Source organism: Elephas maximus, chromosome 15 (genome assembly GCF_024166365.1).
Source record: "Elephas maximus indicus isolate mEleMax1 chromosome 15, mEleMax1 primary haplotype, whole genome shotgun sequence".
NCBI classification, from domain to species: domain Eukaryota; kingdom Metazoa; phylum Chordata; class Mammalia; order Proboscidea; family Elephantidae; genus Elephas; species Elephas maximus.
In genome coordinates, this window is record NC_064833.1 from 38,608,362 (window position 1) to 38,623,160 (window position 14,799).

The following is a 14,799-nucleotide window of genomic DNA, read 5'->3' on the forward strand; positions in this document are numbered from 1 at the left end:
TCAAAATTTTTTTTATTGAAACGGTTTGATTAGACACCTGTTTCATTGACTCCCAGACCAGTAGGATGCTAAATATTGGATATATTTCTCTATGAGAGAGTTTAAACTGAGAAAAAAAAAAAAACTGAGAAAAGGATGAAAGAAATGACATCTACTCCTCTAGGTTTAAATGGTTAAGTGCTCAACTACTAGCTGAAAGGTTGATGGCTGGAACCCAACCAGAGGCACCTTGGAAGACAGGCCTGGAGATCTGCTTCCAAAAGATTACAGCCTTGAAAACCCTATGGAGTGTGGTTCTACTCTGATATACATGGGGTCACCATGAGTCAGAATCAACTCAACGGTGACTAACAAGAACAACATATGCTAGATATTGTTAATGTTCTAGGGTCCCTGGGTGCTGCAAATGGTTAACACACTTGGCTGCTAACCAGAAGATTGGAGGTTTGAGTCTACCCAGGGGCACCTCTGAAGAAAGGCCTGGTGATCTACTTTTAAAAAAATCAGCCATTGAAAACTGTATGGAGCACAATTCTACTCTGACACACATGGGGGTGCCAAGAGTTGGAATTAACTCCTCGGCAACTGGTAGTAGTACTTCGTGTGCTAATGATCAGCAATAAACATGAAGTCCCTCATAGTCTAGTTGGAAATAAGAGGTGGAAGTAGGAAGATGTGACAACAATGTGGTTTTCTTTTCTCTTCAAATGTTCCCACATTTCTCATTTCTCAACCCGAGAATGGAAAGCAGAAAGTTGCCAGGGAATGTAGAAGAGTGAAGTTTACCAAAGTAGAAATATGATAGGCTTTCCTTCCTGCTCCTTCTCAGATGCTGGCCACAGTTTTCCCTTCCCTTGTGCTACTTTTCCCTACAGAATCCCCATGCTTTGGCCAACTGGGGCTAATCAGTGAATCAATGGCAGGAATGTGGGGTACACAGGGGTTGAGAGAAGAGGAAAAATGATCTGGAGAAGAGCAAGACAGGGTTACCAAGAAAAAGAAAGAGGGAAATGTACAGCCCCATTAAAATAGAATAATATTTCCACCTGTATCAGTCATGGTCCTCCTCCAGAAAAACAGAACCAATAGGAAACATGTATATTAAAAATCTGTTGCTGCTGAGTCAATTCCAATTCATAGCAGCCCTATAAGACACAGAGGAACTGCCCCACAGGGTTTCCAAGGAGTAGCTGGTGGATTCAAACTGCCAACCTTTTGGTTAGCAGCTGTAGCTCTTAACCACTGTGCCACCAGGACTCCATATATATTACAGAGATTGAGATTTATTTTAAGGAACTGGCTCACATATGATTGTGGGAGCTGGCAAGTCTGAAATCTGTAGGGCAAGCCAGCAGGCTGAAAACTCATGCAGGAGTTGATGTTGCAGCCTTGAGTCTGGAATATGTAAGGCAGTCCAGAAGGCTGGAAACCTAGGCTGGAGTTAATGCTGCAGTCTTGATGCAGAATTTCTTCTTCTCTTGGAAACCTTAGTTTTTGCTCTTACAGCCTTCAGTTGATTATATGAGGCTCCACCCACATTGCCGAGGGTAATCTCCTTTACTTAAAGTCAAGTTAACCATATCTACAAAACACTTTCACAGCACCACCTGGATTAGTGTCTGATTCAGTAACGGGGTACTGGTTTTTGGTATAGTCTAGCTAAGGAGTCCTGGTGGTGCAGTGGTTGAGTATCTGGCTGCTAATCGAACCCACCAGCTGCTCCGCAGGAGAAAGATGTGGCAGTCTGCTTCCATAAGGAGTACAGCTTTGGAAACCATATGGGCAGTTCTACTCTGTCCTATAGGGTCGCTATGAGTCAGAATCAACTCAACAGTGAATAGCAACAACACGGCCTAGCCAAGCTGACACATAAAAGTAATCATGACACCATCTAAACCAGAAGGGGAGGCAGTTTATATGCAAGATACCAGATCAACAGATTGTAAAGAGCTCACCATCCTTTGCAGGATGCCCAATTATTTTTTTTAAAGCAAACTAATTTTCGGGAAGGAAATTTACTTAAGAAAAGCTAATAAATTAGAATCTTTTCCAATGTAATTACCAAGAAGTAATTTCCTAATGAATTAAATTGGCCAAGGGCTATATGGTTGTTCTTGGTTACAGCAACAGAAGAAACTGACACTTGCTAACTTCAGCAGAAAAAGAATTTGTTGGAAAGGCATAGGTTAGCTTGCAGATTGAATAAGAAGACTGGACTCCAATGCTGGAAATTTGATAGAAGCCAGGGAAGCTTAGGGAGCAGGAGCCAGGCCAAAGGCCCACTGCAGGAATGGTCTGTTTGAGATGCCTCAATGGACTTCACTGCCACTGCCGAGCTATGCACTTCCCATGTACCAATTCCAAACCGCCCCAGCATAATGCTTCGCTAACTCCAGCTTCAAAGCCTTCAGCAGGAGTATCCAATTGACTTTGCCCATAAGACAATAGGGAGGGAGGTGTCTGACTCCACCACTTTCAAGAATCACACAGTGGGGATTCCATCAAAACAGATGCTAGGCAGCCAGGAAAAGGACTAAACGACCACTGCACACTGTTTATGATAATTTATTAAATTTACTTTAATGTAAGGGTAGAATTTCAGTCAAGGATTTCAGAAATATTTGTAAGGGCAGCAAAGAAACTCTGCCCAAGATTTACCTCTACTGGCCCACTCAAATAGCAATCATCATCTGTTGTTGTGGCATGCTGTGGAGTTGATTCTGACTCATAGCGACCCTGTAGGACAGACTAGAACTGACCTGTAGGCTTTCCTAGGCTGTAATCTTTAAGGAAGCAGATCACCAGGTCTTTTCTTCCACAGAGCAACTGGTGGGTTTGAACTGCTGACCTTTCGGTTAGCAGTTGAACATTAACCATTGCGCCGCCAGGGCTGTAAACACCATTCAGGCCTACCCTTAACTTTGATTTTTAGATCTTGAAGTAAACATCTTTGACAAGACTGCTGTTGGCCCAAGATGTTTACATTATCTCATTAGAATCCCTCATTCTGTGAAGGTGTAGGCACGTTAATATGCTCATTTTACATGTCAGTTAACTGAGTCCCAGAGAGGGTAAGTGTTTTGCCTATACTCACATACTAGAAGCATAAATGGTTATTATGGACTATAAACAGATTTGAAGTAATTAATTTCTTCTACGTTATTTACTTTAAGCAAAACATGACTAGTAAAATTACTTCAAAATATTACTTCCTCTAGGAAATATTTTTTCTTCATAAAGTTAATGACAGTGATTTGAAAGTCCCAGATAGATGAATAGGAAATGTGTTCATTACAATAGAAATTGAATTCATTCATTATAAGTCAGAATGGATAATGCTATTCAAAGCTTCACATTTCACCTGGAAAGAATCTAATTAACAAGATTGCTTTTTACAAATTAATTTCCTGACCTATTTCCTTTTAGAATTGAAACTAGACTCACATATATTTGTTCTAGTTACTTGTTATATTTGAGCTTGAAACTTTTATATTTGGGATTTTGCATACTGTAATCACATATATAAATCCAAATGAATTTTAAAATAAAAGTTAAAAATATTGAGAACAATAGCTTTGAGGGATGCATGATATCATCGTTTTCCCAAACTCAGTATTTGGGCTTATATTCCTTCTCAATTTAAATTGTTTAAGGGAAAATTTTCACAACAGTATCTAATGTTGTGATATTTGATTAAGGAATCCTTAGGGAAATAAATTTCTTCATAAAGAAGTTCAAGGTGTTAAAGCCAACAAAATCTTTATAAATCATGAAAAACAAGGCTTCCTGAATGTTAGCAAGAAAACAACAGCTCTGTACAGAGCTTCTATTTTGTCCCTGCTAAAGTGAAGATAAAATTTTTTTTTAAGATAAAATTCCCTTTGAGGTATTTATGAAGTCTGCAAAGTTTGTCTTCCTCTCAGGTGCAAGGCATGCTGGGAGGAGCTCTGGCCTGGCAGAATAGGGGGTGCGGTGGTTTCAGCAGTGCCAAAGGCTTAGCAAACTCAGGTAGGATTCAAGGGCTCATCAGTGGTAGGTCAAAGCATGAATCAAAGTTGTCTGAGAGGTTGTTCCGTTTAGGAGCCAAACACGGCACATACCAAAGTGCCCATTGTGCCAGCAAGCAGGGCTGGAGTCCACCCAGAGGCACCTCAAAAGTAAGACCTCTCAATCTATTTACAAAAAATTAGCCATTGAAAATCCTATGGACTACAGTCCAACTTTGACACACGAGGTCCCCATGAGTCAGTCAACTCGATGGCAGCCAGTTTAGTCAGGGCTCTGTGGCACTACTCACCAGTGGGGCTCAAAGCAGAGCCACATGGAGAAAGTACAGCAATTGGGACCTACATCCAGACCTGAGGAGACACTGAGGGTCTGGGGAAACTAAATGATTCCAAACCCCACCACCTCAGCTAGAGCAACAAAGACTGAGCCTACAAGGGTGTTTTGGAGCGACCCATCAGGAGACCTAGGACTGAGAACTAGATAAACAGACAGTCAAAATGGGCTAAGGTTGACATCAGCCTCCGCTTTCTGTGCCTTTTAGTCAACTTGGGAGTAACCTGTCCCCTCCCAAGTCCTCTTGTTTTCTTCATCTCCTTCTCCAAAAAAACCAAACCCATTGCCATCGGGTCGATTCCGACTCACAGCGACCCTATAGGACAGAGTAAAAATACTGATAGGAACTTGTTTTGTATGTTGATGATTAACTGAAGGGTACTAGGTATTTTAGGGGGCTTGCTTACCCACAGTTTATCCTGGAGACACTCCACCTACAGCACAGGGTAGGCCACATGGCCAAGGATGGACATCTGACAAGCTGCTAACCAGGGCCTCTGACATGACTGCCACAAAGGACTCAGCCCCCCAAGCAGATGATCCAAGCTAATTAGTTTCTTTCCTCTTTAAGGAATTTAAATTGAAAAGCATAGAGGTAATAATAGCATTAGTAGTTAATGGTTATTGAACAGTCACAACTGTGCAAATGCTTTACATGCACATAATCTAAATTAATGGTCAGTAAATGGGGCATAGAAAGTAAAAATCCACTTCAGGTCAGACCGGGACAGCTGTTTACAGGACATAAAGAGCTGAAGTTATGGAAGAGTAGAAATTATGAGCAAGGAGAAGCAGCCAGTTGATAGAGTAAGCACAGAGCAGCTGCAGAAGCCGCCTCGATTCCTTGTGGCTATCCAGTGGTGTCTGGCCCTGGCCCTGGGCATCTGGCTAAGCTGTTCTGTCCTTGGGTTTCTGTGACACCCCTGTCCACAAATGTCTTGAACTGCCTTGAGGAAGGTATCATCCTTTGCAACTACAGCATATTTAAATCAATGTATTAACTCAGCCAGCCTTGTGTTTTTAATCTTTTGTCTTTAGTTGCAGTAAAGAGATATTTCTCTAGGATGCGGGCAGGAGAGGGGCTGGAATCATGAAATCACTCTGGCATGTTTTTAAAGGTGGCCCTAAAAGTGATTTCCTCCTTTGGTTGGGTGAATTATGGGGTAATGATCACAGATGTATTTTTTTCTGCCAGCCTCCTCTTCGCTCCATTGTGTGTGTGCAGGACGGTCTGCGTACACCTGCTGGAAGCCCGTTTCCTGTTGCTGCTGACTGATCTTGTGCGCTTGTCCACCAGGAACTGCAGCACACTCTGCTCTGGCTCAGAGCCTCCACGCTCACACCCACCTTCGTCTTCACCTAACACTCACCCTTCCTGTCCTCTGCCCTAAGACCGCTGGCTATCTATTTTTTGCTTTCTGATTCCATTATCCTTTAGAACCTAATGAAACTTGTATCCCATAATTCCCTTATCCATTCTGAGATTATTAGCCCAAATCTTCTATGTTATTCGACCTAGGGTAATAAGTTTCTGATAACATAGCATTGCTGGAACAGTTCCTTTCATTAATAACGGAATAATCATTGACATATCGGAATGAGGGATCCCCGACTTATTTTGACCCATGCAACATGCCAGAACCAGCTAACATTTGATAAACATGGTTAACTTCTGGAGGGGCTCTCCTTCCCTAGCAGGAAGTTAGGCTTTTCCTCCCGGCTGCTGCTATAGCTATTTTGCTAAGGCATCGTAATGTACTGCAATTACTTGTTTTCATGTTTCTCCTGACAAGCTACACTTTTAGAATCTTTTATAGATTGCATGCAGACTTTAGAGTATAAAGTCTAAGTATGGATAATAATAGGGCACTTCTTTAGGGAAGGGTTCTTACGAGAATTAAAAGTAAATTAAATTACGTGCATGTAATGCGTTTGCAGTATTGTGGCTATTCAATAACCGTTAGCTATTATTATTATTGTTAATAAAATTTGTGTCCTTACACTCAGGTTTCTGTCTTGCATGTTTTTGTGGGCAGTATGCCATTCAGAGAGGGAATGCAGAAGATGAAATTTTGGGGATGAAGAAAAACCTTGAATTTTCTTCCTGGACATTGGTTTCAGTGCTTGTGAAGAGATGTCGACATGAAGCCAGTACTGCTGTTGACTTAAAACACACACACACATAGCTGTGGCTCAATTAATGTTGACTAAATGAAAGAATGCTAATTCAACAAGTTAGTTATTCATTCATTCAGTAAAAAACTTCTTGACCCTGATTTAACCCTAGCTTTTTTTTTTTTTAGGTAGTCAAAAACTTTAAAGAAAGGGCTCAAAACAAACTTAATTTTGCTTTAAAATGTATGGAACCATTAGCACTTGTAGTAGTGTCGTCATATCAAAAAACTGGAAAACACTGACCCATTATGTCCTAAAATCCCTTTTACCAACAGCAGAATGTGGGGGTTTAAGGCCCATTTAAATCATGGATATAAACAGGGTCATAGCCAATTTTGGATTTGTTGATCAAACAAGCAAGCTGACCATGAATGTTCCCTGAAGACCAGAGATGTCTGCTTTCCAGATCATCCCCTTCTTGTCCATGACACAGCCCTTAAGTGTCCTTGGTATAGAGATGTTATATTAAAAAAAAAAAAACCTAATAAAAAGACAATCCATTTTAAAAATGGGCAAAGGAAATGAACAGACACTTCACCAAAGACGACATTCAAGCAGCTAACAGACACATGAGAAAATGCTCAAGATCACCAGCCATTAGAGAAATGCAAATCAAAACCACAATGAGACACCATCTCACCCCAGCATTACGGGCACAAATAAAAAAAAACAAACAAACAGAAAATAATAAATGCTGGTGAGGCTGGGGGGAGAGTGGAACTCTTATGCACTGCTGGTGGGAATATGAAATGGTATAAGCATTTTGGAAAATAATATGGCACTTCCTTAGAAAGCCAGAAATACCATATGATCCTGCAATTCCACTCCTAGGAATATTAGAAGAATAAGAGCCGTCACATGAATAGACATATGCATGCTTTTGTTCATTGCAGCATTATTTACAATAGCAAAAAGATGGAAACAACCTAAGTGCCTATCAAGAAATGAATGGTTAAACAAACTACGGTACCTATACACAATGGAATACTATGCAATGATAGAGAACAATGATGAATCTGCAAAGTATCTCACAATATGGATGAATTTGGAGGGCATTATGCTGAATGAAATAAGTCAATCACAAAAGGACAAATATTTTTATGAGACCACTACTATAAAAACACATGCAAAGGTTTACACACAAAAAGAAACACTCTTTGGTGGTTACAAGGGAGGAGAGGGGTGGGGATGGAAAAACACTGAATAGACAATAGATAAGTGGTAACTTTGATGACGGGTAAGACAGTACACAATATTGGGGAAGCCAGCACAACTTGTACAAGGCAAGGTCATGGAAGCTCCCTAGACACATCCAAACTCCCTGAGGGACTGAATTATTGGGCTGAGGGCCGTAGGGACCATGGTCTTGGGGAACACCTAGCTCAACTGGCATAACATAATTTATAAAGAAAATATTCTACATTCTACTTTGGTGAGTAGTGTCTGGGGTCTTAAAAGTTTGTGAGTGGCCGTCTAGGATACTCCACTGGTCTCACCCTGTCAGGAGCAAGGGAGAATGAAGAAAACCAAAGATACAAGGGAAAGATTAGTCCAAAGGACTAATGAACCACAACTACCACAGCCTTCACCAGACTAAGTCCAGCACAACTAGATGGTGCCCAGCTACCACTACCGACTGCTTTGACTGAGATCACAATAGAGGGTCCAGGACAGAGCTGGAGAAAAATGTACAACAAAATTCTAACTCACAAAAAAAGATCAGACTTACTGGTCTGACAGAGACTGGAGAAACCCCGAGAGTATGGCCCCCTGACACCCTTTAGCTCAGTAATAATGAAGTCACTCCTGAGGTTCGCCCTTCAGCCAAAGATTAGACAGGCCCAGAAAACAGAATGAGACTAAAGGGGCATACCAGCCCAGAGGCAAGGACTAAAAGGCAGGAGGGAACAGGAAAGCTGGTAATAGGGAACCCAAAGTCGAGAAGGGAGAGTGCTGACATGTTGTGGGGTTGGTAACCAATGTCACAAAACAACATGTGTACTATTTAGTAAGAAGCTAGTTTGTTCTGGAAACCTTCATCTAAAGTACAGTAAAAATCCACGGGCAACAAAAAACTCCCTACTCTATTCTGTAATTGTAAAAACACAGGAGGCAAAGAGGAACAACAGCAGAGGGAAGGAGGAAGGAAGGGAGGAAGGAAGGGAGGCAGGCAGGCAAGAAGAGAGGGAGGGAGAGAGATAAAAAGACGGTTCTATGTCCACATCACCAAATGGATAGCAGAGAGGGAAACTGATTGTTCTTTTCCCTTCTTTTTTTAAAATAAGATGAGTGGGGATTATAAAAGAATAGGTTGCATAGCATGCTGCTTCCTCTGGTTCCATCAAAGGTAAAGGCTGTAGTAATGACCAAGTAGCAAGACTTAATAACATCTGATGAAACTTTTATTTCCTGGAAAAAAAAAAAAACAACCCACGCCATCCAGTCAATTCTGAGTCATAGCAACCCTACAGGACAGAGTAGACCTGCCCCATGGGGTTTCCAAGGAGCAGCTAGTGGATTTGAACTGCCCACCTTTTGGTTAGCAGCCATAGCCTTTAACCATTGTGCCACCAGGGCTCAAATCTTTGTCTTTGCCATTTCTCTATCCTCTGGAGTAGCCCTTTCAGCATCACCACCATCCTTATTTCCTTCCTCAGGGTTCTATCCTAACAATTTCATTTCTTAAAGACACATTTGTGCATTTTATTCCAAAAGATTTTGACTGGTAAAGCTGTATTTCAAAATGGTCAAAATCATGCTCCCATTTCTACATTAGTAAAAGGTTCATATTGCAGGAAATTGCTCATGTCTTTAACCAGTCAGGTTCTGTTGTGTGCAAATCAGAGACATCACTATGGAAACCACAGGTTGTAGCAGGAGGTAGTGCCAACGACTCAGCAGGTGGTACTTCCCTTCAAGTGAGTACTGCACAATGCTCTGACGAGTTGTCAGGCAAACACCATACTATGGTTGTTTCATTTTTTAGGTGGTACATAGATCAAAGTTTCACGAGGCTATGGGGCAACCAGATTTTAGATCATCAGAACAGAGCAGGAAAAACATAAAAAGAGAAGGATCAGAGTCAAGTGGTAAAAGGGAACAGAAAAAAAAGTTAAGTAAACTTTCATTCCACTCAATGTTGTAAAACACTTGAAAATTACCCTCAGTAAATGGAATTGATTACTGAGGGGGGCGCTGTAAGAGAAAGATGCTTTTTCCTATGTTAGGCTCATTCTTGCTGCCTGTAAGGGTAAGACACTGCTAGATAATAAAAAAGTTTTCTTACCTGGACTTTTTTTCCCTTGAGTTATAAACTGCTTAAAATTTGCAGTTTTGAATTTTGATTTAAAAAAAAAAAAAGGATCTGTTATTTTTGTGGTGACTTGGCTAAATTTGACTAAAGCAAGGTTTCTCAACAATGGCACTACTGGTATTTTGGGCCAGATAATTCTTTGTTGAGGGACTGTCTTGACTGTTGCTGGATATTTAGCAGCACCCCTGGCCTCCACCTTCTAGATGCCAGTAGGAAATTCCCTCTCCCCTGCCCCCAAGGTGTGACAATCAAAAATGTTTCCAAATATTGTCAAATGTCCCCTGGGGGACAAAACTGCCCCCAGTTGAGAACCACTGGACTCTGGGTAAAAAGCCCTGCTCCCAGGTAATTGGGAGCTGTGAATCCAGACTCTTCATAAACACTTTTAAGGAAAACAGTAAGTTCTTTACTGAACGCCTAAGCTTCAATGCCAGAGTAAGACTCGTATCAGAAGTGATCTCCCTTCTCGGATATTTGCTACATATGTGCCAAGTATTTTTTGTTTTGTTTTTCAATGTTTTGTTTTTAAAATGTTTATTCTGTCCATTCATCATACTGATATATACTTTTTAGATTTGAGAACTCAGTCATCATGCATGACAGTAAGCTCCGTGACCACTTACCCTCCCAACATTCCGTTCTGCACCTCCCTCAAGTAAAATGAACAAGAGTGATGGCAAAATATCTAAACTTTCAAAAGTGGTCAGATGTTCTGTGAATAGGCCAGAACCCTATATTAATGTTTCTCCACCACTTAAAAACCCCTTCAATAAGCACAAGATCTGTTTTGTGAAATTAAACAAAAAACATATCATTGTTAAAACGTAATCAAGCAAAAGAAAAACTGAGGCTTTATTTTTTAACTACCCAATTTGATTTTCATACTCTTCGTCTCTTGAGAATCAAACAGTTGGGCCCTGTTTCAGTTACAGTGATTACTCTTCAACAAAATAATAAATCAGAAAAGTATTTTGTAACATCCAAAAAAAAAAATCCATATGGTCTACCTTTAAATGATCGAATTTTTATGTATGGTGACATTTTCAATTATTTGAATCAATTTTTTTCAACTAATTGAGGTATGGTGTGGATGACAGAAAATAGCCTGAATATTTCCATAAAGGTGAATTTAACCAGTTATGATAGCGTTCAATGGCAAGAGAGAAGACAGAAGCAGAAATTTACTCAAATTTTCATTTTCATCAAATGAACTGTTTTATATTTGTTGTTGTTGTTAGTTGCCGTCAAGTCAATTCTGACTCATGGCAACCCCATGTGTGCAGAGTAGAATTGCTCCACAGGGTTTTCAAGGCTGTGACCTTTCTGAGGCAGACTGCCAGGCTTGTCTTCTGAGGCACCTCTGGTTGGGTCTGAACCGCCAACCTTTTGGTTAGTAGTCCAGCACTTAGCCGTTTATGCCACCCATCAAAAAACTGAGTCAAGTTTTTACTCATGTACATCGGACAAAATATTATTTAATATTTCAGGAAAAAACATACTTTAAAAAGGTACTTTTCTTAAATAGGGACATTTTGCATTACCCAGGCTGAAGGGAGAGAAAGGAATTAGGGGAAAGGGCTAAGTCATGAAAATATACAACTAAAATAATCAGTAAACATTCTACCAGGAACGTAAGTCTGGGTTTTATTTCATGTCAACAGACATTTATTGAGCATCTACTACGTGCTAAGTGCTGAGTTTGGCTCCTTTATCTCTCATCTTCACTTCCAATTCAATATCATTATGACCAATATCTGAATAGCACTTCACAAATGAAATACACTTTCATTTACATTAAGTTCAGGATAATTAAAAAATTCCTGTGTACCTATTAAGCCATCTGAGACATCCTCTTCAGAAATATTGATATTAAAGCCCAAGTGATAATGGGTATGAAAGTGGGTAGTGTGGCAGCCATAGAAACATGCTGCTCCCATCACCTTCAAGAGAACCAGCAGTGGGGAGCATAGTTGACTGAGTGCCCCACCTGCCCGTCTGGATCCACCACCATGGTCCCACCAAGGCTACTTTTTGGGGCTGCTCCCAGCCAACAACTGAGCACAGAGAAGGAACTAGTGCTGGCCATCACTGTAGGATGCAGGACTTCTCTAACAGGCCATTTTGGCTTAAGGACTCCCCACGGGCTTGGCTGACACTTTCTTGGAACTGCAACACAGTCTTATATTCTTCGGACCCAATCCTCCTTCCTTCCTTCTCTTTTGTTACAGATGTCATGCCTGCAGTATGATCTGAAGCTCTGTCTATTCCTGCTCCCTCCCCTTGAACTTTCACAGGTGATTCCCTCCAATAAACTTCCTGCAAGTCTAATCCTATCTAGGCATCTGCTTTGTGAAGGACCCAAACTGACCTGGTAACTCATATTTATGGATTAATATTTGCATGTTTTCTTTGAGACCACACCCAAATTAACTGAAATACAGGTACACAAGAGAACCTGGTTCACCTTGAAAATCAAGCAATTTGAGGCCTATAGTAGATCATTAGGCTTAAAAGATAGATAGCTGCTATCTTACAACATTCCTATGATCTCACTGTTTTAAGAGAAATACAGTAAAATATTCAAGACATCCAAGAAAGTATAAAAAGATAATGGACACACAGCTTCAGAAATGAAACCTTACTGATGCAGCTGAAGTCCCCTGTGCACCCCACCCTGACTGTATCCTCCTCCCACTCTCCAGATTTTGGTCTTTGTCCTTTCTGTGCACGTTTTTTTTTACATTTTTACAACAAATATATGTATTCCTAAATAGCATATGGTTTTTCTTAGGATTTCTTTTAATCACTTCTTTACTTAAAATTTCCTACAATTTGGGTTTACGTACTTTATAATAGGAAACCCTGGTGGCATAGTGGTTAAGAGCTACAGCTGCTAACCAAACGGTCAGCAGTTCAAATCCACCAGGTGCTCCTTGGAAACCCTAGGGGTAGTTCTACCCTGTCCTATAGGGTCACTATGAGTTGCAATCAAGCTGACAGCAACGAGTATCTTATAATAAAGTTTTGCGAACCGTATAATGTTGTTAGTTGCCGTCAAGTCAATTCTGATTTATGGTGACCCAATGTTTATCAGAGAAGAACCACACTCCATAGGGTCTTCGAGGCTGTGACCTTTTGGAAGTAGATTGGGAAGCCTTTCTCCCGAGGCACCCGAGTGGGTTCAAACCACCTACCTTTCGGCTAATAGTTGGGTACTTAACCATCTGTGCCACCCAGAGACTCCTAACCTTGTAACACAAGCAAGAAATCAACCTATGTCACATAGAACTATTGAGGATTTAGCGAGACTAAAGAGAAACTGTTTATCAGAAATGGATCAAAGTTTCAATACTAAGAAAAAGGATGTTTTATTATCTTGACTTGACCATGAATTACAATTAAAATTTTTTACAAAAGTTACATAAATGTAGGCTAATCCTATCACCTTTAAAGTCTCAAAAAGCCCAAATATAAATAAAGCACAGAAAATAAATTCTGTTGAAAAAGTACTTAGATCTACATGTTGTGTGGAATCAAAGAAAGAATCATTGCAATCATTATCCAGACTAATATTAAGGATAACAAAGAGTGTCTGATCTTAAATGTAAATCCAAATACATAGCATTGACCCTAACAGATCAGAGAAAGGATAATTGCAATTTTTAACAGCAAAAATTAAGTTAGCTTGCAAATACTGTATTCTTCAATAAGAAAGCAGATGAAGGATAAAATGCTAGGTAGTCTTAGCAACCAGGTCACCTTTAAGGATAATTTTCCAAGGCAGCCAAAATGAGCACTAACAAAGCTCTACACAAATAAATGAAATGTTCATTATTAAACTGGAAGGAGTACTTTTATCTGTAGAGTTCACAAATCAATATATCAAGATTGGTAGGAGTACCAAATATTATTTCACAACTGCCACTACGTGTTTCTCCTTTTCTGATACAACTGGCACAGATCCAGGCTTGCTATGCTTACGACGATTCACTTCCCTACAAAGAAACAAATTACACAAAATATAAGCAAGTTTACAAGAAATCATCTTAACCAAAGAGAACTTTCTCAGAAAAATAATAAAGCGTATTCCTTCTCCATAAAATCACTTATTGAAAAAGACTTCATAATGAGAACAGATAAGAAGTAGGTAGAAATTAACTATTATTATAATTGTTTCTATCCCATTATATATCAGTACATTTTACTAAGTTTTAAAACTTGCCAGTTATTAAGATATTTTAAAATGACTCAAACCCAACATCTACCTCAAAGCCAACAAAATAAGTCACTTGTATAGTCTAATTAAAAAAAAAAGCTCTCTTAGAATTTCTATATACTTTGTATAAATTCAAAGGTTTCAAAGAGAATACTCCACAGGGGAAACAGTGGGGTGTGGACGAAGCTCTGCTTTAGATACAAGATGTTAAATCTCAAACGTTATGATAAAGCGTGTCAGAAAAATTCTTATTTAAGAATTCTATATAAGGGTTCGTTGCATTCTTTAACTTGGAAAATACACCTCTTAATTCCAGCTATATCAGAAATACATTTTAAACATTATCTATCTACAATTAGTGTTTTGGTAAAGAAGCACGTTCTTATTTTGATATAATTCATTTTCATTGTTTATCCTCTAAACATATTCTCAAAAACGGGTGATGTAAATTTTCACACTCAGATAGATGATCAATGCTTTCCTCTTTAGCAGGAAAAGGAAAAGCCTAGCGATGTCTTCAGAAACATCTCTAATGTACTATTACACAGAAACTACTCCCTTAAAAGGCAATTTTTTGTTTGTTTTTGGTGAGATGAGAAGTGAGAAAAGGGTGTTAACATAGAAAGGAGACCCTGGGTGGTGCAAATTGTTAAGAGCTCAACTACTAAGCCAAAAGGTTGGCAATTCAAACCCACCCAGAGATGCCTAGGAAGACAGTCCCGGCAATCTGCTTCCAAAAGATCAGAGCCTTGAA

At 39.8% G+C, this 14,799-nt stretch overlaps 1 protein-coding gene across 1 annotated transcript in view; it reads right to left on the reverse strand.

Moving 5' to 3' along the window:
- Positions 1-13,420: 13,420 nt before the first annotated feature.
- DCAF13 (DDB1 and CUL4 associated factor 13) overlaps positions 13,421-14,799 on the reverse strand; it is a 29,997-nt gene continuing 28,618 nt past the window's right edge. The window contains exon 11 of the mRNA XM_049853837.1: positions 13,421-13,824. Coding sequence (XP_049709794.1) covers positions 13,737-13,824 — 88 coding nt within the window. The 3' untranslated portion in view covers positions 13,421-13,736. The remainder of the gene's footprint in view (positions 13,825-14,799) is intronic.